General features: G+C 41.4%; 3 protein-coding genes across 9 annotated transcripts in view; 1 reads left to right on the top strand and 2 right to left on the bottom strand.

Moving 5' to 3' along the window:
• The window catches only part of fbn1 (fibrillin 1), a 67,536-nt gene extending 64,271 nt beyond the window's left edge, over window positions 1-3,265 (top strand). For all 3 annotated transcript variants that reach the window (XM_046392696.1, XM_046392678.1, XM_046392687.1), the window contains 4 exons: window positions 87-206; window positions 918-1,146; window positions 1,220-1,403; window positions 1,594-3,265. In XM_046392696.1, coding sequence (XP_046248652.1) covers window positions 87-206; window positions 918-1,146; window positions 1,220-1,403; window positions 1,594-1,977 — 917 coding nt within the window. In that variant the 3' untranslated portion in view covers window positions 1,978-3,265. The remainder of the gene's footprint in view (window positions 1-86; window positions 207-917; window positions 1,147-1,219; window positions 1,404-1,593) is intronic.
• Window positions 3,266-3,590: 325 nt separating this feature from the next.
• dut (deoxyuridine triphosphatase) lies at window positions 3,591-6,248 on the bottom strand. 5 transcript variants are annotated; one of them, XM_046392707.1, is made up of 8 exons: window positions 6,025-6,170; window positions 5,837-5,911; window positions 5,180-5,336; window positions 4,798-4,889; window positions 4,533-4,577; window positions 4,344-4,418; window positions 4,130-4,200; window positions 3,591-3,719 (listed from the first exon to the last, which is right to left on the bottom strand). In XM_046392707.1, the coding sequence occupies exons 1-8, from the start codon at window positions 6,140-6,142 to the stop codon at window positions 3,663-3,665; spliced, it is 690 nt and encodes a 229-aa protein (XP_046248663.1). In that variant the 5' UTR covers window positions 6,143-6,170; the 3' UTR covers window positions 3,591-3,662. The 5 variants fall into 5 exon arrangements, with proteins under 5 accessions (XP_046248663.1, XP_046248679.1, XP_046248669.1 ...); XM_046392723.1 differs by lacking the exons at window positions 5,837-5,911; window positions 6,025-6,170 and adding an exon at window positions 6,200-6,248; XM_046392713.1 differs by lacking the exon at window positions 5,837-5,911 and having other exon boundaries at window positions 6,025-6,175.
• Window positions 6,249-10,848: 4,600 nt separating this feature from the next.
• slc12a1 (solute carrier family 12 member 1) lies at window positions 10,849-22,329 on the bottom strand. Its single transcript, XM_046392667.1, has 26 exons — window positions 21,853-22,329; window positions 20,449-20,589; window positions 19,971-20,046; window positions 19,283-19,378; window positions 18,776-18,915; window positions 18,568-18,678; window positions 18,354-18,465; window positions 18,100-18,227; window positions 17,783-17,867; window positions 17,371-17,528; window positions 17,168-17,275; window positions 16,943-17,066; window positions 16,667-16,768; window positions 16,329-16,484; window positions 16,121-16,220; window positions 15,827-15,938; window positions 15,510-15,650; window positions 14,766-14,872; window positions 14,544-14,626; window positions 13,958-14,083; window positions 13,192-13,320; window positions 12,784-12,895; window positions 12,485-12,571; window positions 12,197-12,329; window positions 11,992-12,059; window positions 10,849-11,899 (listed from the first exon to the last, which is right to left on the bottom strand). Exons 1-26 carry the CDS (start codon window positions 22,108-22,110, stop codon window positions 11,764-11,766), a joined length of 3,129 nt encoding a protein of 1,042 aa, XP_046248623.1. The 5' UTR covers window positions 22,111-22,329; the 3' UTR covers window positions 10,849-11,763.
• Window positions 22,330-22,499: the final 170 nt, after the last annotated feature.

Below are 22,499 nucleotides of genomic sequence, written 5' to 3'. Positions count from 1 at the left end.
ACAGCTGATACCAACCTCAGTAGGAGCTGATTCGTTACAGAATGCAGGCACTTACAGTAGTTTTGTTGCGTATTTGTCCCTGGTAGATATGGATGAGTGTGACGGTAACCACAGGTGTCAGCATGGCTGTCAGAACTTAGTGGGTGGATACAGGTGCAGCTGTCCACAAGGCTACCTGCAGCACTACCAGTGGAACCAGTGTGTGGGTAGGTAACACCCCTGTTCTTTTTATCAGCAAATATAAAAATGCTTTCCTTGAATGACTTGGTTGCCAAAGTATGTACCATGCAGCCTTGATGTTCTGGGCTAAAGTCCAGCCCAGAGCCTATTTATAACAAGTTATTAAATATCCTTCACCAATTTCCTGGCACGTTTGCTATACAAATATGTCTAATAGGTTTTGCCTTTCCTCTGGAAGTTCAACCATTTCCTTACTGTAGTAAGGTCATGAGAAAAGGAAATGTTATGTTAAAACTAAATACACAACATCCTACTTACAACCCTAAGAAAAGATCTACAACTAATTGTTATATATGCATGCTTCATTAATCACAAGAGACAAAAGGTGCAAATTAGGATGAGAGTGTAAGGGTGGGAGAGAGACACAAGAAAATCTGTTCCGAAAAGGACAAAGTGACCTGTTGAGGTAGTGACAAAAACAAATGAAAAAGGAGAATGGTGCAACACCAAAATCTGTGATTACATAAAATAACTAGAAATAGCTCAGGCATGGACAAAGTCTTTGTGTGGTACAGTGCCTCTGTGTATACCCCAAAATAACAAACTTTTGACAGTTAAACCTTTATTTGAATCTATCCCTGTACTTACAACAGTCATGACAAACTTTCCCAGTATTGTTTGTGTCCTTTAACTGGACTGACCTCTTGTTTACTTTCCGTCAACTTCCTGTGACCCAGATGAGAACGAGTGCCTGAACAGCCAGATCTGCGGGGGAGCGTCGTGCCACAACACCCTGGGGAGCTTCCGCTGCCTCTGCCCCACCGGCTTCAACTACGAGACGGGCGGAGGCTGCACAGACATCAACGAGTGCTCCACCAGCCAGAACCCCTGCAAGTTTGGCTGTTCAAACACAGACGGGGGCTACCTCTGTGGATGTCCACCTGGATACTTCCGTGCAGGACAAGGGTATGGGAGTGAATGGCTGCATGTGAAGCGTGAAGATGTTTCTGGTTGACAGATGGCTTTGTCTTTGTTTCAGGCATTGTGTCACAGGTATGGGCTTTACTAGTGGTAGCTCCAGCCCTGGACAGGCAGGTGAGATGGATGATAATTCTCTGTCTCCTGAGGCCTGCTATGAATGCAAGATCAATGGCTATCCAAAGAAGGGACGCAAACGTCGCAGCACCAACTCAACACAGGAAGATCCAATGGAAGACATGCAGGTAATCTGTCTGCTGCAGAATTTTATTTTGAACAGTGTGGGTAAGGCCTTGTGACAACATTTACACAATACATATTGTAAAATAAAATTTAACAAAACTAAATTGAAATTGAAAATGAAATTGTGGCAACAGCCCCGTTTTTATGTTTTTTTATTGCACCTTGTCCTCGTCCCATGTTTTCTTGCTGCAGCTGACTGAGGAGATCGTCAGCCTGGCAAGTGTGGACATAGAGGACACCCTACAGTTCCACCTGAACATCAGCGACCTGAGCAACCGTGACCACATCCTTGAGTTCACCCCAGCCTTATCCACCCTCAGTGACCATGTGCGCTACAGCATTGACTATGGAAATGAAGAAGGCTATTTCAAGATCAACCAGAGAGAGGGCGTCAGCTACCTGCATCTGACCAAGAAGAAGGCCCTCCCCCCAGGGGCGTACTACCTTCAGATCAGCAGTATGCCCCTCTACAGGAAGAAGGAGCTGGCTGAGCTGGAGGACCGACATGATAAAGACTACCTCACAGGACAGCTGGGAGACATATTGAAGATGAGGGTGCAGATCATCCTCCATTAACCATCACAAGACTGAGATAGGCAGATGTTGTTGACGGCTGCTAATCCAGTGTCAGGTTCACACTTCCCAAAATGCCAAACATCTCTGACTCTGGATCAGTGGTTAGGGGCAACTTCTGCTTACTCCAACAGGGAGAAGGGCTCGCCACCAAAGAGACAAGAAGGGGGTGGGGGGAGGGACTGCATCATTTGAATGCCAAAGATGATTCTACATATCATAGATACAATTTCTGTGGAAAACACCAGCTGAATGAGGCAGCGTGAAAGATTTCAGTTAAATGAAGAGCACACTGCCCCAACACACAATTTCAGTTGTGTGTAGAGCACTATGGAGCTATTGGATGTTTTTTTTTTTTTAATTGTAGGGTTTAATGTTGTATGATGATATGTGGAATCAGGTGCCACTTTGAAGGGCATGTGGACTGCAGAAAGCTCTAATGGTTGAGTTTTTTTGTTTTTTGTTTTTTTTTTAAGAACTCAGCTTAGGTGGATGAAGAAGGGTGAGTCCCAATAGTCTGAAACAAATTCATTTCCTCCCCTCAGGTACATGACGGAACAAACCTGGATACATGAAAGTAAACACAGTTCTCCTTCCCCAGATATTAATTTAATGGAGTGAAGATGAAAAATTATTATGAGAATGGTTAGGAGAGGAGAGGAAAGGAACCCACTATGGACTATTGAGATGTAGCCATGTCTGAGCTTGAATGACTCCTACTGCATATTTAAACTGCTTTTCCATCTTTCCTACTGACTAGAGTAATTCATATTTACTGGTGCTAGCAACACAACCACATAGACTTCTGAATGCACTGTACTACTATACAAAACTCTGTAGTCAACAAGATACAATCCCATCGGCCATTCTGAAGATTTCATGTCTTAGCAACAGTAACAGCTAGCTTCATAGCCTGTCTGCTCTCCTCTATACTACATGTAAATTGTGTTTATACTGTAATAATCGATGCCACTTTTAATCTATGAAGCCTTTGTAAACTAGAGGAAGCCCCTGGAATAGAGGGGTTTGTAATGGTGCTTATAATGACCAACTACTTCCTTTGTAAACTGTGTATACATACACACACCTGCACACACCACACACAATGATGATGCCAAACCTGGGCCTTCATGATTATGCACTGAGGTCTTCGTGGCCACACATTCTCTCACAAGTACAATCAGTGCTGAATTGCCACGGACCAGCCTGACACCAGTCTGTGTTCTCTGTTCACATCAGTGAGGGTTTAGTTGTAAATTCACAATAAAAACATATTTTTGGTGTATATGTATTCACTGCTATGCTTTCCCCTTTATCCAGTTTCAATGACTACTGGTGACACAAAGAGCTTAGATGTTCTTCTTCAGCTGTGGGACCCATGTAAAGGACATGATCTCTGTATGTTTTAGCTAGTGAAACTTTATCTTGTGGAATCAGATGAGTGAAGCTTAATGTGCTCGAGTTTACTTCTTAGGCTGTCCTGCACTGCCCCCATGTGGACATTCAGAAGACTTTTTTTGTTGGATTTGGAGAAGAATCTGAAAAAGTTTCACACTAAACTCAAAACTGTAGAACATGAAGGTGACAGTCCCAGTAAAGACACGTACTCTTCAAAGTACAAAAAAAGAACTTTATTAACACCTAGTCTAAGTATTTTCAACATATACACTGCACTGCAATTCCAGCTTTCAATTGCGCCCAGTTGATCCAAAGCCTCCAGCTCCACGCTCTGTCTCATCAAGTGTCTGAAAGAACACAGCCAAGCATTTTTTGATTTTATTATCAAAACCAATATGATGACAAACATGAAATAAAACAGTGAAGTCACATATGTAAAAGAAAAATCTGACAATGTCTGCACAGCTATTTCAAAACAGGTAAAATATACTTGATTATTGCACTCTACTACCCTCATTAATATAAATGGGGTGAACAAAATAAAAGCAAACAGCCAGTACACAATACAATTCAACAGTACCACAAAAAACACCCTCCAAGATGATTATAAAGGTGGATAAACAGCTCTTTAAAACAATGAAGGCAGGACTTACTGCAGGACTCCTGTATTCGCCTGCATTAGTTTTAGTCAAGTATAACCTAATAAAGTGGCAACTGAGTACATAATGGTGTGTGCGTTTTTCAGCATAAAATTTACCTTTTGTTCCACCAGATCTGGGTAGCAGATCTTCTCGCACACAAGCTGAGCAACTCTGTCACCCTTTTTCACTGAGGAGAGGAACAATGAATGACATTTGTCACCACCGGTTAAGTGATTTCACTACAGCCTTACATTATCATGCTCCTCCAGAAAATACAGCAATAGCTCACCCTACTAAGGTAGTGCTGGTAAGTTCATTACCACAACTCACCTTCAAATGTATCCTTGCCAAAATTGAAGAGCACAACTCTCACATTCCCTCTATAGTCTTCATCTACAACTCCAGCTGAGCAGAACATACAGAGACATTAGAGAAATTAAAATGGCTGACATGACAGGGGTTAAAACATGGCCTGCTCTCATGGATTCTCATAAATAGGTCAAGCAGGTAAAGACTCACCTCCAACATCAATGAAGTTTTTTGCTGCCAGTCCAGATCGAGGTGCTGAGAAGGAAATTTAAAAAAAAACAAAACAGAAAATATACAGTTACGGCCTGTTGTCTGAGAGGTACACCACTTGTGTTGTTCTGCAAGGGATGAAACAACTTAAATTCATATGCACTGAGCAAAACCTAAGAGTATGCAGACACGGTAGGAAAAAACTTCACTTAAAAAAAAACTAATATCAGAGTTGCAGGGTTGTATCAGCATGTAAAACACTCACCCACTCTCCCATAGCAGCCATGTGGAACTGCTATCTGGATGTCTGTCTCCACAATGGCCTTATCCATTGAACCAATGGAGTAGTCATATGCACTGTTTCAATTCAGAATGAAGGTTAACAGTAGCTGAATTTCATGGCATTATATTCATATATTGCACATGCTTTTATACATAACAGCTTTTAGTAAGATTACATTCAGTCTCTGTATTAACACAAACTAAATATTAAACATTTAAAGTGAAATTGTTTAAGTGAAACACACATCAATAGCTAACAGTCACAATTTTCAGGGAAGGTTAGACCAGATTATTAAAGACTGCTAAAAGCTGCTCTCAAAAAGTCAGAGAATCCAAACATAATTTTAATTTAATGTATAACTAACCTGTAGAGGTCATAACCCGCTGCTTTAGTTGAGCCTCTGGTCGGTGTCGTGGCATGCTCTGAAAGTTTAGCAAATCTGAGGACAGGTCTCCCTTCTGCAGAGTTTGTTTCTATCCTTGCCCTCTTTGATGGAGAAATTGCTGAAGCATCTGGGCATTCTAGGACAGGCATGTTGGCAAAGTTATAAACCGATAGTACACTAAGCAGTTTATATAGACTAAACAGTCACTAAGCAGGGGACAGAACTACTACTGCTGTCTACAAGCTTTAACCCCTCAAGTTACTGCTCCAGTTGGCGCTTCTATTATTTGAATGAATTTCCCGCGCTGGAAGTTGCGCGCAATTAGCCCCGCCTAAGAAAACGTCATTCCAAACAAATTCTTATTATAAAACACAAAACATAATAATGATTAACCTCGATAGCTTACAAAGTGGCTACGCAACTGTCACTATATGAACACACTGGAGGGAAAACGTTTCCAGAGATAAATTCACAAAAAGTAAGTATGATCTGTAACTATGACAACCCTTTTGTCACAACGTTACTCAAAACACGCTCTCGCGAGAGTTGATATAAATAATTATTACCACTGAAAAAAAGTGAAAGCACAACAAAATAAATTGAAGAAAACAGGAGATCAGACCTCGCTTTACTTACGCATAGCATCACAATAAAGCAGACGTAGTGTTGGTGTTATCGTGCTCGGTACACGACAGGCAAAAATGCCACATACTAAAAACCAAGACGGTATGTTACAAAACGCTAGGCAGGCTAGCAAAGCTAACGTTAATAAGCGCTTGACCTATTGCTAGCGATAATGTTATCCATTCTTATTTCTTGCTTGCCTTTGTCTTGAGTGGGCATTTGATTATGAAATTCCCTTCCTAAGAAACAAGTCTCATCACCGAAAGCCGAAAAGAATTGCAGTCGTAGATGCCTGAGCCTAAGCAACGTTCGTGTCATTGTGTTGTCAACGTCGTCTGGAAGCTAACGGCTAACTTAGCGCTAACGTGCTCTCAGTTGATTGTGCTGCACTTTCTCCTCCCCCCGTCATTCAGCTCCACTCCATCAGACTGTGGCTGACTGCAACGTTGAGCAAAACATTCACTTGGATAGAAGTGGAGGTACAAATCGTCAAATTGTATCCAATGTACGTCACATTAACTTGCGACCAATTCTATCGGTTTTGTCAGTGTTTTGTTTTTAATAGATAAGTTTCAACCTATTTCGGTTGTACAGAGTAGCCTCAGCAGGCAGTACTACGACCAGTACATGCAACCTGACCTGAAAACCAGTGAACTGCTGAGTAATGTTACATAAGAAAAACATAAATAGAATTAACAAGCTTGCTGGTAGTTCAACAGCATTCAGATTTGTATAGTGATTCAAGTATTTCTTTTAATCATTGTTTGCATATCGAAACTACAAACAATTTTGGGCCATAAAAATAATGTTTTTCAGTTTATTTCACCACTGCTTCTCGAACAACCTTTGACCAGTACCACTAAATTTACTCTTATCCTGACTGAAGACATGCCCGGGCAATGCATTCATTAGGCTGTCACCACCACGCACTTAACCATTTGGGTTATGTGTACTGCTGTGCATGTACAGTAGTATAAATATATATGGATATGTGTAAGCACATAGTACAAGTAAATGTTTGTACAGTGGTGTGGCAGTTTTAACAGTTAATTTCACAGGGCCTGTGCACATCTCGCGAGAAGATGATGTACCTTTTAACTGAGACCCTACTTCTGTTATTTCCTTATAAGTTATGTAAGTTAAGTATTTCATAACTTCTGAATAGAAGAAAATTAACAGCCAGAAGTCACTCAAAAACAATTCAGCTTGCCATTAATAATATAATCTGATTATAGGATAGCCTCTGGTATGCAGAATCAGTTCAAATGTTCAAACTAATGCGGTCGATCTATCGGTCCGTCGTGGCGAAGAAGGATCTGAGCCGAAAAGCGAGGATCTCGATTTACAAGTCAGTCTACGTTCCTACCATTACTTACGGTCATGAACTTTGGGTCATGACCGAAAGAACGAGATCTCGGATACAAGCGGCCGAACTGAGCTTCCTCCGCAAGGTGGCGGTGCGCTCCCTCAGAGATAGGGTGAGGAGCTCTGTCAGCTCCGAGTAGAGCCGCTTGAAGTGGCTCGGGCATCTGTTTCGGATGCCTCCTGGACGCCTTCCGGGCCAAGGACGAACCAGGACACGCTGGTGGGACTATGTCACTCGGCTGTCCTGGGGACGCCTTGGTGTCCACCCGGAAGAGCTGGAGGAAGTGTCCTGGGAGAGGGAAGTCTGGGCATCCATGCTCAAGCTGCTGCCCCCGCTACCCGGTCCCGGATAAAGCGGAAGAAGATGGATGGATGGATGTTCAAACTTAAGATTTACTGCCAGATCTCGAGTTTTAGATCTCCTATGGAGCCAATTCAGGGCCAAAAGTTTCTAATTTGACAAAAAGATTTGAACTTGAAAGTTCAATTTTGAACTTTGAAAAATACAACATTGTAGCTGAACTAAAATAAGTGTATAAAAATTAGTGTAGGAAAAGTTTTTTTCAGTTTTAAAATAATTTTATTCAATTCTGAAATTCTTTTGAATAAATTGTGTATTTTAAGTTTTCACGAAACTATATTTAAATCTTTGAGGTCTGATTTTTTCAGTTGCAGATTTCGTGTTTTCAGATTCACTTTTTTTTTTTTTTTTTACACAACTGACTCCACACTTTATATACACCATATTCACATTAAAGGCAGTGAAAACAACCGTGAAAAAGCCGCTTTAAACCGAATTTGGCACCAATCGCAGTACAAGAGCATTGCCTGATTGTGCAGATTGAACAGCCACACTTTGACGTTTGACGTTTCCCACCTTCCCGTCCCTTTGAAACGTCAGTGCGGACAAAATGTCGGCTATTTCTTTGAAAAGATACTCTCAGAAATTATCCCAAGTGTTATAATGATGGGCAGTTTTTGTAACGTAGGCGCATACCTCAGGGGGGATTGGCAAAAGCTGGAAGTTAAGCATAGAACTAGAGTGTACGTCAGCCGGCATCTGTCGCTACTGGCCAGTTTCAGGCATTGTTGTCCGACAGATGAATACATCGAACGGCCAAAAATGTTCAGTGGGAAACATGCCACATAAATAGGTTATTGTGTGACGGATAAAACATGTTCACACCTGAAAGGATAACCGGGACCTTACTGCCCCATGTAAAGGATTAATAGGGACAAAAATCTTTGGAATCGGTGAATTATTGATCAAGAACGGGGTACTTGGCAATCGCAACCAGACTCCATGAACAAAAACAGTAATTTTACTGAGCGGATCACAGGAGTTGTTGGAGTATCCCTGTCTCGATCAGTTAGTTAGTTTGTGTTACCCACACGGAAAGGAAATATGTGAACATATATCCAAATATATGCAGAATATATGTTGCATGTATGCCATATTTAGGGTCATACATATGCATGTATGTGGATATATTGGAAATATATGTGTCATATATGACTTATATATATCCACATATATGTCACGGTCAGGTGCATATATGCCATACATAATGCCTATATCTCACTTTATTTGCAAATGATGTAATGTGCATATATGTTCAAACAAAATGTATTTATGATTGTGCTTATTTTACTTCATTGTAGATTGAGGTTTGCAGAAGAAAATTAAATGTATAAAACAATAGCTTTTGATTGTTTTATTGCATGCAACAAATTTTTAAAGTGTCCTCACACTCTATCATCTATCATCAACTCGATCCTGGGATCTCCATGCAACTGGCCACTGTTTACATTCATAAGTTTTTCCTCTTTTTTGCTGAAATTTTGCTACATCACGTCCTAACAAAATGAGTTCATTACAGTAAGTGGACTTTAGAATATTTTATGCAACCTAAGATCGTAGTGTTGTTAGAAAAGCATAACTTGGCTTAACACAAAACTTTTTTCAACCTACAAGCCAGTTCAACATGCAAGCTAGTTCAGGCAGGTAGCTTAAAATTCTAAATGAGACACTCTTCTGGTGTGTTGGATTTAACAAACGCACCCTTTTTTCAAGGTGGGCTGTTTAAACTGATGGTCTGTCCACTGCTGGGGCTAGACATGGCTGCTGTCCTAGCTTGCTTCTGGTATTTATCGCTCGAAAACACTTTTGAAGAATACTATATACTGTATTAGGTCAGTACTGTTGTTCTGAGATAGCTTGGTGGAGGGTGGGTGTTTGTGCTGCACGCTGGCCACATTTAGCAGCTCTGTTTGTTAACTGTCGGCCATATTGGACATAGGCCTCAAACACACACTCCAAGCCAGAAGCTTCAAGAGTTTCCTGTCTTCCGGACCACTCAGACCCAGTCAGACAAGTTTCACCGAGAGGCAGAATATCACCGCTTCACTTCTACAAGCTAAGTACTTGCTCTTTGCTTTTCCTAACATGCTGAGCTGATGTCAGTCTGGTGTTCAGTCTGTTTGTGCTCTTGTGTCAGAAAGCTCTGAACACGATGTCTGCTGGTCGATATGCTCGTATGCTGCTGCTCCTGCATTGGTACTGGTTCTTCCAACCATGTCTTGAAGTGGCTGAACTTTGTTTTCATCTGATGATTGGATTGTGCCTTGTGGTCTTTTAATACTGTTACATGGTGTTGAAATATGAATCTTAAAGTCTGAGTTTTAGAGGCCTTGTGTTATTGCCTGGTTTGGTTTGGCCATATTTTCTCTTTAGTTGTAGCAATTGTTTATTGTTCGATGATATTAGAAATGTAATGTGAGTAACTGGTTGCCTGCTGCTGCTGTGAGATTTTGATGTGCTGTAACTTGCTGCTGCTTATTGGATGAATTGTTTGGTTTACTTGTATCCATATCATGATACTTGCATACCTAGCTTGTTTGAAAATGCTGATACACGGTAGATTTCACAGCTTTGTATCAAATGTGTATTCTTTTTGTTGGTTTTGTTCCTCATCCTCATTTCTTGATTTTCTTGTGTTTGCTTATCACTTCACCACTGGTATCAAAATTGTCAAACAATACCCAGCTGCAGCCAGTACAATGACTTTTGTGTGGTGGGAAGCGCTCCCTTAATGTGAGCGAATGGTACGTGTAGTGTTGGTGAACGCAGCCTGAGGCCTGGCTCCTCTACTGCCAGTTTCCTTATCAGGGCCAGGTTAAATAAGGCACCTGTTTGCTTATGTCAGTTTCTTTTGGCTCCTGTCCTGTGTCGGTTGTGGCCAGCAGTGTCTGGTTTTGTTAGCATGTTATGAAAGTGACAGTCAAGTAATCCTTTTTACTCTGCATTCATTGATCAGTTTATGTCCTTACCTCTAGTATTTGCTGAGTAAAATTATAGTTGTCCTGCCCCCCCCTGGAGTGATTCCATGTGTTAGCACCCAAGAGGCAGGATCATTATATTGAAGTTTCATCAAATTCAAAACTTGCAAAAATGACTTAGTGAGCTAAGGTGTAACAGTAATATCATGCAACTAAAAAAGGAGGCACCTTTAACTTAACCCACAAAATTAAAACACTAACACACTAACACAACTTGTGTACGTCAACAAACACAAGCAGATTCTCTTTGCACTGACACATTTCCACAGACAAACAGCATCTGATATTCTCATCGCATAAATGACAAACCAGGGTAAGAGTAACAAGAGTAAGAACTGCTCATTTTATTTATTTCTTATATCAGGCAATCACAATCATATATTTAAATAGAAAGATGAACAATTGTCTAAAATATACAGAAAAACTGGCTTTACAATCTTTTCTTTTACTTAATTTTCCTCATACACAAAGTGTACCGTGATAGTAACATTTAAAATATTTCAACTGTATAATGTGGAACAGGTAAACAGCTTTATAATGACAGTGTATTTTACACTCAGTGAATATCAAAGAATGTTTAAAAAAGAATCAAAACATTATTGGTACAGTTTAAAAAGTACAGATGCTGTTAATCATTTGTGAAAAGTTTTTTTTGTTTGTTCATTTGGGTCAGAAGTTCAAACATCTACTATATACACACTTATTTTACAGCAGCAGGCAACACAGTCACTCAGTGTAACCTTTTGAAAGTAGGCTAATGTATCTGCTTTTGTTCGCTGAACTGATCTGACCGAGTTAGGAAGACGAGTGTTTTTAGCTTTGTTATAACTGCAAATTATTTTTGTTTTATGCGTATAATAATGCTAATAATAATAATAACAATAATAACATCTGAGTATAACACCATCTTTTCTGTACTCGTCCATCATTGCAAGGAGCTTAAACTTTGCTTTGCTCCCAAATTCACATTCAGATTGTCTGACATTTGCAAATTCAATGTCAGAAATGAATTTCACCAGCTGACCACCTTGCCTTCTTTTTCTTTTTTCTTATATTTTCTTGTCTTAGCACTCGCATTATGAATGCCCTCGTCAGGTCCTAACTAATAAAGCTCATGTTACGTTGTGGTGTTGGTCTGGAGAACTGAATAAGACTGAAGATAATTCAAGGTTCTGGTATGCTTTATGAACATGCTCCATCATTGTGGTGCCTTAATAATAAGCCTGTAACGGTGCTCAGGAGTAGAAAGTAAGCACGCTCTTGTGGTTGCCCCTAATGAGCAGGGTCGGCGGAAGGTCTTTTGTCAGAATGTCCAGCCAGGCCATGTAGAGGAAGTCGGACACGGATTCCTTACGAGCAATGGGCATGCTCCTGCAGAGGAGGGGGTCGGGGGGTACAGAGAGTATGTTAGACACAGTTCCCTGCCACACTGGACTGAGCTAACAATTGTTACTTATACTTACACAATGATCAGATTGGCTGATTTGGAGTTTTCCTGAAGCACCTCATTCAGTCGTACCTGGAGGTTGGTCTGTAAAACAGCAGCAGTTTATTTTTTTTTTTAACAGTGAGATTCAACCTAATTTAACAAACCACCTCTTAACCAAACAAACACAGAATTATATATATGATGTATGTAAAGTCTTAGCTTAGTGTCAGTGGTTCTACCTTCTCCTCAAAGGTGCTCAGCTCTTCGTCAGTGATTTTCCAGGGCTGCTCTTTCCGCATGGCTTCAGCCCGAGCGGTGTCTTTAGAATCATGTAGACGGAAAGGCTCAATCATGTCCTCTAACATCTTCAAGCTGGAGGAAAGCAGATAAGAGCTTGAGCTGAATGTGGAAAATGTTCTCGTTCTTTAAAATCGTATGATATTGAGACGCTGTGAGGTGGTTAAATGTTGCCGCTGCGTCATCTGGTCTTGTGTCACCACAACAGCTGCTGAATAAAATGCAGTCACCTGTTGGAGCTGGGTGGGACGTGGATGTTGTCAATGACATTGATGTCATCGCATTTGATTCTGAACTTCTGCAACAGAGATTTCATCCTGCAAGACAGATCATCACACACTGTTAAACTTTCATGTAAATGTTTAATTATTTTTCAGTTCATCCTTAATAACCACCTCCTGTGAAGTGATGTTGATAGCTTTCAAATGTTCATTAATATGCCTAATCTAACTTCCACCCATTAAGATATAATTGATACTGAAACATAATTATTTTTTAATTGATTATTTTCTTTTTTTTTTTTACTCACTCCTGTTTATCCAGATCACTGCGTTCAGGCTGTCCTGCGATGAAGATCCTTAGTTTACAGTCTTTCCACTTCTTCCTGGTAGTGAGGATGTAGGGCAGCAGCAGAGTGAGACCTGAGAGAGGGGAAATGCATTTTTTTTTAAATGGTAAAATCAATTTGTCCAGTTGATTTTATAATACACAGAAATGACCTTTGTATTTCACATTTGTTTTTGCATATGTCAGTCTATGTGTCTGCCACCTGTAGATCTCAAAAACTTCAGTGTATGTGTTTAACGACTTCTAGCCTACGACTTCTGTTTTATTTTATTGTTTGGGTGTTAACGTGATAAGTCTGTGTACATGTCTGTTAAAATCTATAGGCGAGGTACATAGGAGAAGGCTGCCTTGGGGGGGGACTAACACCTACCTCCATCATCGAAGAGCCACCACACATCAATGGTGCCTTTAGGCTGTTTCTTCTTGAATTGAGTGCTGGCCTCCAACAGCTTCTCATTCATCTTGGCAACCTGCGGGGATGTAGGGCCGCACACTGACACTGAAAAAGAGAGGAAAAAGATACGAGAAATGAGAACTGGATGAGGGAGAGGGACAGTAGGAGGGAATGTAATTCACTGAGCATGGAGTCAAGTTGGATGGAAAAACTAGCACAAATCAACATTAAGAGTGGACTCTACAGTCATCTCTCAGGTTTAATGTTCCAGTGAGTGGGATCCAGATTGCATGCTAACTACCGTAGCAGTCCCGCCAGGACACAGCTCAGTGGTGTGTGTGTGTGTGTGTGTGTGAGATGTTGAGACAGATCGAGTGAGAGGCTGCAAGCACCCTCTGCTGTCTGGGCTAAAGGGCTGCTCTTAAGAGATGCTCTCCAAAGTGGAACAAAAGGGACCATATTATTGGATTACACTCTCAGAGACATCTTTAGTCAGAGCACTTTATTCAGTTATATCTCAATGGGAGTGTGGAGAAGTTTCCAGAAAAGATGTGTGTCACTGGCTTCATTTGTTAAATGTATGTTATCTGGGTGGAAATATGAGTGTGAGATGGACGCCTTCTATTCCCACATATTTAAATGTGCCCGTCCCTCGATGCTTCACTTTAAAAAGCTTAGAATGAAGCCTCTCTGAAACGTCAGCTAAGATTTTAACGGAGAGAAATAACCCATAGAGAGATACCTCTGGTTGTGAGCACTTGCTGAGAGGATTTTCTGGACTTCCTGAACAGTCCTCTTGCTTTCCCTCCATTCTGCATCATCTCATTGTCCAGTGCCTGCTGCTCCTTTGCTGCCTTTAGCATCTCGTCTGAAAGACAGAATCAGATTTCTGGTTTATGATAAACATGCAATGATTGTCAATATTGTGACATCAGTTACAATTATCTTTGTTATTAGAAGATTTCCAGAGGCACGGCTGTAAACTGGTAGTTGTTTTTGCATCTTATCTGTTCTGTCTGTCCAACTATGCGACCTTTATGAATGCTTTGTAATCTATGGAACAAAGTGCCCCGTCTTATCGGTGTTGTTTAACTATTTTCACTTACTGTGGGTTGTTGTATTTTTACACTGCTAATCTCTCTCTTATTTGTACTTTTTTAATTCTTTAATTGGAAGTATACATCCTTCATGTCCATGCTGCTGTTTGGAGGCCACGTATCATCCTTCTACCTAACCTACTTTGCAGCTTGCGCAGAAAGTACTTCGTAAACGCTGATGCAGGGCTTCCTGTCGTTTAACACATCGTTTAGAGAAGTTCTCATACTGACCTTCTGCCTCGACAATGTGCAACACATCGAGTCCCTCGTTCACCCTCAGAATCACTGTCCCATACTCAAAGTCAAATGCATCACTGTCAGACAGGAAAAGAGAATGAGGAGGCCATTCCAACATAAAGATCTCCCTTAAATATATGTTTATTTTTTGGTATGTTTATTCTCAAGTTTATACTGTATGTGTGTTGTTTTTTTGTTTTTTTTTTGGTGACTTACTGCAGTATTCCCACATAACTCTGCACTATCTCTGTACTCGAAGTCCTCCAGTTTCTCTTGAAGCCCATCATCAGTATGTTTGGCTTCAAACGGCCGAGACCAGAAGCCTGTCGGGAAAATACACTCGTAGCATTAAGATAAAACTCAAAATCAGTTAACTGAAGCAACACACCAGCACCGTGTTACCCTGTGGTTGTAAAACCTGGAGTCATCATTAACTGGAGAAGGAAAAAAAAATCTCTAAAAAGTTTTAAAATGTCCTCGGCAAGAAGGCAGTGAAGCACTTTTACTGCCAGAAATTATGGCCAGATCACTCAGCAGATCTCAGTTTGTCTGCAGGGACTCATCCAGTGCAGTGTTAATCAATTATAGCTTTTAATCTGCCGTACTGTTTGAAGTAAGCAATCCTGACAATGAACCGAAGCCTTATCTCGAAAATGTGATAGCCAGAGCCATGAGACTGTTTTCCTGCTCCTCATTAACTCTCTCTTCTTCTTTCTCCTGCACTAATGTCCTGGCCACATCCTTCAGACGGGTCCAGGCCAGAGTCATAACACAGCAATAGATACTTGTTGTTGTGAGGAAGAAATGGGACAATGAAACCTGTCTCTGCAATGTTTATCTCCCTCTGATCCAAACTTGCAGGTTACACATTAATGAAACAGTTTTTTTAAGGCTAGCTGGTTTGTTTTCTTAGTATTACCGTAAGTTGAAGGAATGTTTCATAAATTACGAGCACACTACCTGCAGCAGGCTCTCCGTCCCTGCCCTGAATTCATCACAGGCCACGCCAGTGTAAAATGCCTTGCGTTTGGTCTTCCTAAGATACAGCTGGTTCCTTTCCATGCCAGAGTTCATCTGTTCCAGGGCCTCTGATCTCGGACCCTGAGGAGATCATGTCATACGGCTGTGTGTGAAGTCTGCACTCTGCACAATTTTGAAATTCGCTTGATTTGCAAATCTTGATTTGAATAGAAGGTTGATATTTAAACGATGATTTAAGCGATGGTTATAGCCATTGTTTTGCATTTGCAAATAATGAGATTGCACCATAAGCTTACCACAAAGACTTCACAGGTGAGACAGAGTCCATAGTTCTTCGTGAAAGCGTGAGCCAGGTCTAGGAGAGCTGGTCTGGTCCGTACTGAACCTGTCAGTGCTAAGATCTGAGGTCTGAGAAAGAAATAAGAATGTCTCTCACTATTTTAGGACTCTGGAAAATGTCCTGTGATCCTGTGTTTCATTTTTTTATATGTATATAAAACAGTCTATATATTTATCTGTAAAATTTTGTGCAAGTTGTATTGTCTTGAAATATAAATTTGCACCCTCATTGTCGCGATGCAGACCCTTACCTGAAGTTCTTGACGTGATCCTCTACACCAGACAGAGACAGAGTGTTGCTGACTGCACTCACAAACGTCACAGCCTGTTTGGACGAACCCCAGTTCACATCTGGAGAGGGAAAGAGAGTCCTAACAGGTTAGCATGTAGGCATCATAAATGTATCCCAAACATACAGATCACACACACACACACACACACACACGGCTCACGGCTCACCTGGCTTCTTGACAGTGACGTAAATGTAGAGGAGGAGTTCGATGCCGTATGTGAGCAGAGCAGCCCACCAGTTGATAACAAACATAACAGCGCAGCAGAGCAAAGCGCCCAACAGGGAAAGCCACATGTTGTAGTATTTATATGCTGGTCTCCAACCTGGGAAACGCACAGATCGAACAAAATAAGTCACATTAAATACCTGGATTTTGATATGATCAAGTACTTTCTGAGATACTGCCTTGATTTAATATATTCACAGTCATTTATACATAATTCCTGGAAAAAGCCATGGATGGGGGGCATGTCATTCATAAGCAATATTAGCTGCAGAGACTCACCTGGAGACTTTGCGTAGGATGCATGGAAGCAGGAGAAATTGATGAGAGCATAAGATGCCAAGAAGAAGTTTGAGATGATTGGAGCAATTGTGTTGAGGTTACCTATAGAGACAAATAAATAAACAAGAAAGTTGACTCATTATCTGTTAAACAAACAACAAACACCCCCATCAGAACATTTGTACACCAGAAGCTTAAAACAAATGTTTAAGATAAAATGTAATAATTTAGTTGTTGAAAAGATGTTAAGATGTTATGGCCGGGCCACGAACTGACCAATGAGAATGAAGGCCACAGAAATAATGAACGTGAGGACGTAGCCACGGATTGGCTCGTTGTTCTTGCCGTATCCCTTGGCAAAGAAGTGCAGGATCTTGTAGATGTTATCTTTACACAGAGCCTGAGGATAAACAGTACTTAAGTAAGAATATTTTTTAAGGCAGTAAAAAGCAATGATCTACTTGTAATACTGCAATCAGAAAAATGTGTTGAGCTACTGACCTGGAAGACTTTGGGAGCACTGACAAGGGAGGCCAGGGCTGATGAGAGGGTGGCTGAGAACGTCCCCGCAATGATGAGGGGACCAAACCCGGACACCATGGTCATCACCTGAACCAGAGGCGAGGAGAAGAAAGCATTAGGGATGAGAAAAGAGCTCTCCTTCTTCTTCTTCTCTGCACATCACAGTTTGAAAGTCTGTGTACCTGATTGTTGTTATTCAAGCCAAAGCTGCATTTTTCTACTGCACAGGAAGAGAAATTGTAGCCGAGCTCACAAGCAGCCTCTGCTGGACCAGTACATGGTACTCCAGGGGTGATGAGGTCAGTTATGTTTCCGGTGGCATCACGGACAACACTGGCGGCTGATCAGTTTGAGAGAACAGATACTTTTTTTTTCCAGTTTAACAGCTAACCTCATGGAAATACCATATGGGAATATTCAAATGCTTGTATGTGGTACCAAAACAAATGTCTTAAAACCTTTCTCTAAGTGCAATGGTCATCATAGATTATGTTATGCTGTTTTTATTTCTATTTAACTGATTTTATTTAATATTTAATGGAATATTTATAACAAGTATTGCTGGAGTTGCATTACATGGATTACTGTACTTACAGACACAAATGGCCACAGCCAGGTAGGTGACTCCAGTTATCAGGATGGCCAGCAAGGTACCTTTAGGTATGGCTGCCTGGGGATCCTGTGAAACAACATGCGTTTGATTGTGTTACATCAATGCACAACACCAACTGACGACTGTTTCTGTAGTGAAGATATTAAAAAAATGTAAATTATTCAACAAAGTTAAAAAAAAAAACTTCTGACACAATCCCATGATTCACTGAGTATAAAAATTATTTTTCACCTGCTGCCTTTTGTTTAGTAATCTAGCATAGCAGCTCATGATTTCTATTTTGCAATAAAGAAGTTACCTTCAAGTCACCAGAGATGTTGGCTCCAGCCAGGATCCCAGTTGCAGCAGGGAAAAAGATGGCAAACACTGAAAAAAAGGACTCGCCGTCTCGAAAATCTGGCGTAAAATTCTCTAAGAAGATTTTCGCTAAAAAAAGGGGTGAGAGAGGGAAGAAAATCGAGAGAGAGAAATAAAATGAAGTCAAGTCTTCACATTTTCATGCTAAATGTTTTCGCAATAATGATGGCCGTTGATTTGCAGAGGGTGTCTTACAGTTATAATTGAAGATGCCTTTGGATTTCTTAGACTCGGATGGAGGAATGAACATCCCTACAAATACATTCACTATGGCCACCAGCAAGATGACGAGAAGGACAATCTGTGCCTATGGGGACAAAAGAATTAAATTAATTAAAGTGATGGTAGGACGTTTTACCAGAACGAGCCCAGACGCTGGCAAACAACGAGCATAATGCGTATTTAATACCTTGGCTTCCCATTCCATTCCAGCAACTGATATGCCCAACAGCAGCACTACTGTAATACATCCAACGATTCTGATGTCATTTAATTCATCCACCATGATGGCTGCGTGTTCCTGAGTGTGACAGAAGAGGCACAGATGAGTGCATAAACAATACATTCTCCACAATCCCTTCAACAGTCACCTGATCATCCTAATTATCGTCACACACCTTCAGCAACTCGACCACAGTCTCAGCAAATCCCACCACATACATGGCTACAGCCACTGCATTGGCAAAAGCAAAAATTAGACCAATGGACCCGCCAAACTCTGGTCCCAGACTGCGGGATATCAAGTAGTAGGCTCCTCCTGAAATGACAAAATAATGCACACGCATACATACAGTAGTGAGTGATTAATCACGACATCATTTATTGATTTGACATCGGGACAAGTTAAGTTGGCTGTAAAACAGAGAAAAAGCTTCAAGAGGGGGCATTCAGGTGCTTTTTTGAGCCTTACATCTTAATCTACATAAGGTGTCCTCTTGGTCAGTTGTGTTCTCTCAGTAAAAGATTTTACGTCAGGATGAGTGTGTATTATCTCAGGCTGTGCCCATCTATAAATAATGCTTAAACTGTTGGCACTGGCTGCACTGGCTGGACTGGCTCTGAGCATCTGTCTGTATGAAAGGCTGAACTCAAAGCACTTCTGATTACAAAATGTCTTGTCTTACCTCCTCTGACCACACCGTTAGTACAGATGGCAGACATGGAAAGGCCAGTGATGGTGGTGACCACACAGCTGAGAAGGATAACCACAATTCCCAGACCTGCAGTGCACACATACAGTAATTCACGGAAATTCAAAAGGAAGTTTTTCAACATTAGCCTACTCTGGCATTATTTTCAATTGGTTAGTTATAAAGCGTTGGGATGAAACCCTCCCCCCACAGTCACATTTAAACGCAGACAGAGTCAAAGTCTGTAAGTTAGAGCCGTTTGCTGAACCCACCCTCCCTGCTCCCTGCAGCCTTTACTGCCTCTCAAAGCCATTTAGTTACACCACCCGAACAACAGCTGCTGCCTGATCGATAGATTCTTAAGCAATGAACACACTCATGAAGCCATTTACACAATTTCCCCTTTCTGTCTGCCTCTCTCTCTCTCTCTCTCACTCACTCACTCACTCACACACATACACACACTGCTCATAGAGGTTTACAGAGTAGAAAGCGAGTTTAGATCATAAGGCTAGTTCGGGTGAGTGTGTCCTGCAGAAACCAGGGTAAATGTAAATAAATGGAAAACGGTAGCTATAGGAAGGGAAAAATAGCAATTACAAGTAATGAACATGTACAAAACACAACTGCTTCAGTACTCTGTGTGTCCCTCGTGACCAGCATGTACCCTTGTCTCACTCACCCCAGCCTGCCTGTCCAAAAATCCAGGACAGACGGATGAACAACATGACACCCCAGATGTTCAGCATGCATCTCACCTGCAGAAGAGAGGAACAAGTTAAGTTTACAGCGTTGGTCGCAGATTGCTTACTATGTCAAGGTGGGGATAGAAACTCTGCAATGTGGGGCATATACATATAGAAGTATTGCTCTTAAAGATGATATAACCGTAGCTGTCATTTTAATAACGAACTGAAACATCTGTGACTAAATTAAATGAAGTGTCAAACAGCACTAAAAAATATTTGGAGATCTTTTCTGCCTTGTGCCTGCAACACTTGAGCAAATGCAAATCACTTCCAGTCTCTGCTCTTGAGAGCCCCACTTGGCCCCGCTGTGTTAATGAGACACACGGAGCCTCTTCCTTGCCAGGTCACAATTATGCAGAGCGACCCTGCCTATAAAGCAGAGGGAGCCCGTCATGACCTGACATAACTCACCAGGACTCCCCTTATCCAGCCAAACTTTACTGCTCCTTTGTTGTCGTCTTTGGGAATGGCAGACTCCAGATCGTCGGAGGGGGCCCCGTCGCTCCCCTCGCCATCGTCCTCCACAGTGTCTGGCACAGAGATTGCGCCATTCTGTTGAGAAATGTAGGAGCAAATATAAACAAAATGCGTTCATGTACTGGCATGTATCCACGATGACTGTGCTTTTATCATTTTTGGTGCAAAAGAGCATCATTATTAAGAAGATGCGGCCTGTTGAGAAAAGTCTTTTTATGCAGCAATGTGTGTGTTTGGCTTTTCTCCTGCCTTCTCTGCAGTACACAGGAGACAACAGAGAAAGCAGGAGGAAACCATGGTGGGCTGATCAGGATGAAGATTGATAAAGCTTTTGCAGAGACATTACACTGCTGTGTGTCTGTCCCTGTAAAGCCGAGGAGAAAAGTGGAGAAAATGAGACAAACCTAATTTTAACTTCCCATGAAGATGAATACTGACTGTCAAGTGACTCTCCCTTCTCGTGTGATTTAGGGAGACCTCTCAGATGTGTTTCATCTCCATTTACTGAAATGAAGGGATTCTGGCAACAAGTTGTCAGAGTTTGTGATTACAACAAAAACTATCCTATCGAGTTAGATTAGACTACTTGTTATGTGTAACTTTGTGATGGGTCATTCGTCAGTTTGAAGTGCAGAAAGCAGCAACTGCAAAAGCTTCATAGACTCAACTATGGTTCGACTGTGTTTAGTTTTCCCTGATGAGTGTGGGGACTCGTAAATCACTGGTCCACGGTGAAACATTTTAAGATCTGTCTGACAAGATGCTAATGAATGGGTGATAGATGACAGTACACATTCACACCAGTTCTCGCAGTCTGTGTCAGACTTGAATATCACTTAATTTCCTTCACTTACTGTTCGAGGAGACTGCTGAAAGACCTGTTTTTGTCTGTTCAGAAATGCTAATCTAGTTCAGCCTTTAAAGTCCAAATGACCTATAACCCCATCTCTTTGCAAAACAAAGCATTATAATAGCCTCATAAAAATCACTAAAAACTGTGTCAAGTGTGTTTATTGCTGTTAAGTTCCAGAAATAACTTTTGGCATGCCTTTACTATCACAAGTCTTTAGGCAAAATTTTTATGACTGAATGGTGAACACCGAAAGTGATCATGTTTGAACAAGTGCAAAATATCTGACTGTGATGCTCAGGAGCTGAACAGTGACTGCAGTTACAGAGTCAGTGACTTGGATTTGGGACACAGGGAGAAAAAACAGGTGTAAAATACTTTCTACAGAAGGTGAGGTGAAGGACAAACATGCGTAATAGAAGAGGAAAAGTGCGCAGAAAGACAAGAAGCGTGGAGGATCGGTTCCATTCGTATTTACATGCACTCACCTTCTGAAACACGTCGTGGAGCTCCTGCAGGGATGGTCGCACAGCCCGGTGACCACTCACACTACCTGCATTGCGATAGAAGTCGATGTGCGGCACTCGGTCCAAGGTGTCATGACCAAAGGCACTGACCACTGATGGCCGCACCGTCCGGTGTTCCCCATTAGAGAAGTTTGGCTCCTCATAGATGGGAGGTTCATCCAGAGTGGAATCATAAGCGGAGTTAACGTGCTCCCCTCCGTTAGACTTGAACCTTTCCATGAGGAATGCTGGAGGCGATTCTCAGATTTTAAACAGTCAAGGATAAAACAGCAATGCAGGTCTTACGTCTTCAGTCATCCAACAGTGTTTTAAAGAGTAGGGCGTCAGCTTGCAGGGTTATACTTGTTTACTGATGTATACGCTAGGCTACGATTTATAGAGATCTGTCCTGCTGCTCTGAGCTTCTTGTGTTTTAGATTGGTCCGTCATAGGTAGCCTACCTTTATACCCTCATCTCAGGGTCATACACTGGCTGCCAGCTATTGGCTAACTCTCTGGATCAACCCTCAGAAAACTGACAGAGGGGTGTCAGATATGTCCTTGCTCCATCCTAGGGGACACAAAGGCATTGCTTAACGATTAACCAAGTCATAAACTCCAAACGAGAG

This window comes from Scatophagus argus, chromosome 1, assembly GCF_020382885.2.
Source record: "Scatophagus argus isolate fScaArg1 chromosome 1, fScaArg1.pri, whole genome shotgun sequence".
NCBI classification, from domain to species: domain Eukaryota; kingdom Metazoa; phylum Chordata; class Actinopteri; family Scatophagidae; genus Scatophagus; species Scatophagus argus.
Note: the sequence above shows the minus strand (reverse complement) of the source record. Positions and strands in the feature narration are given on the sequence as shown.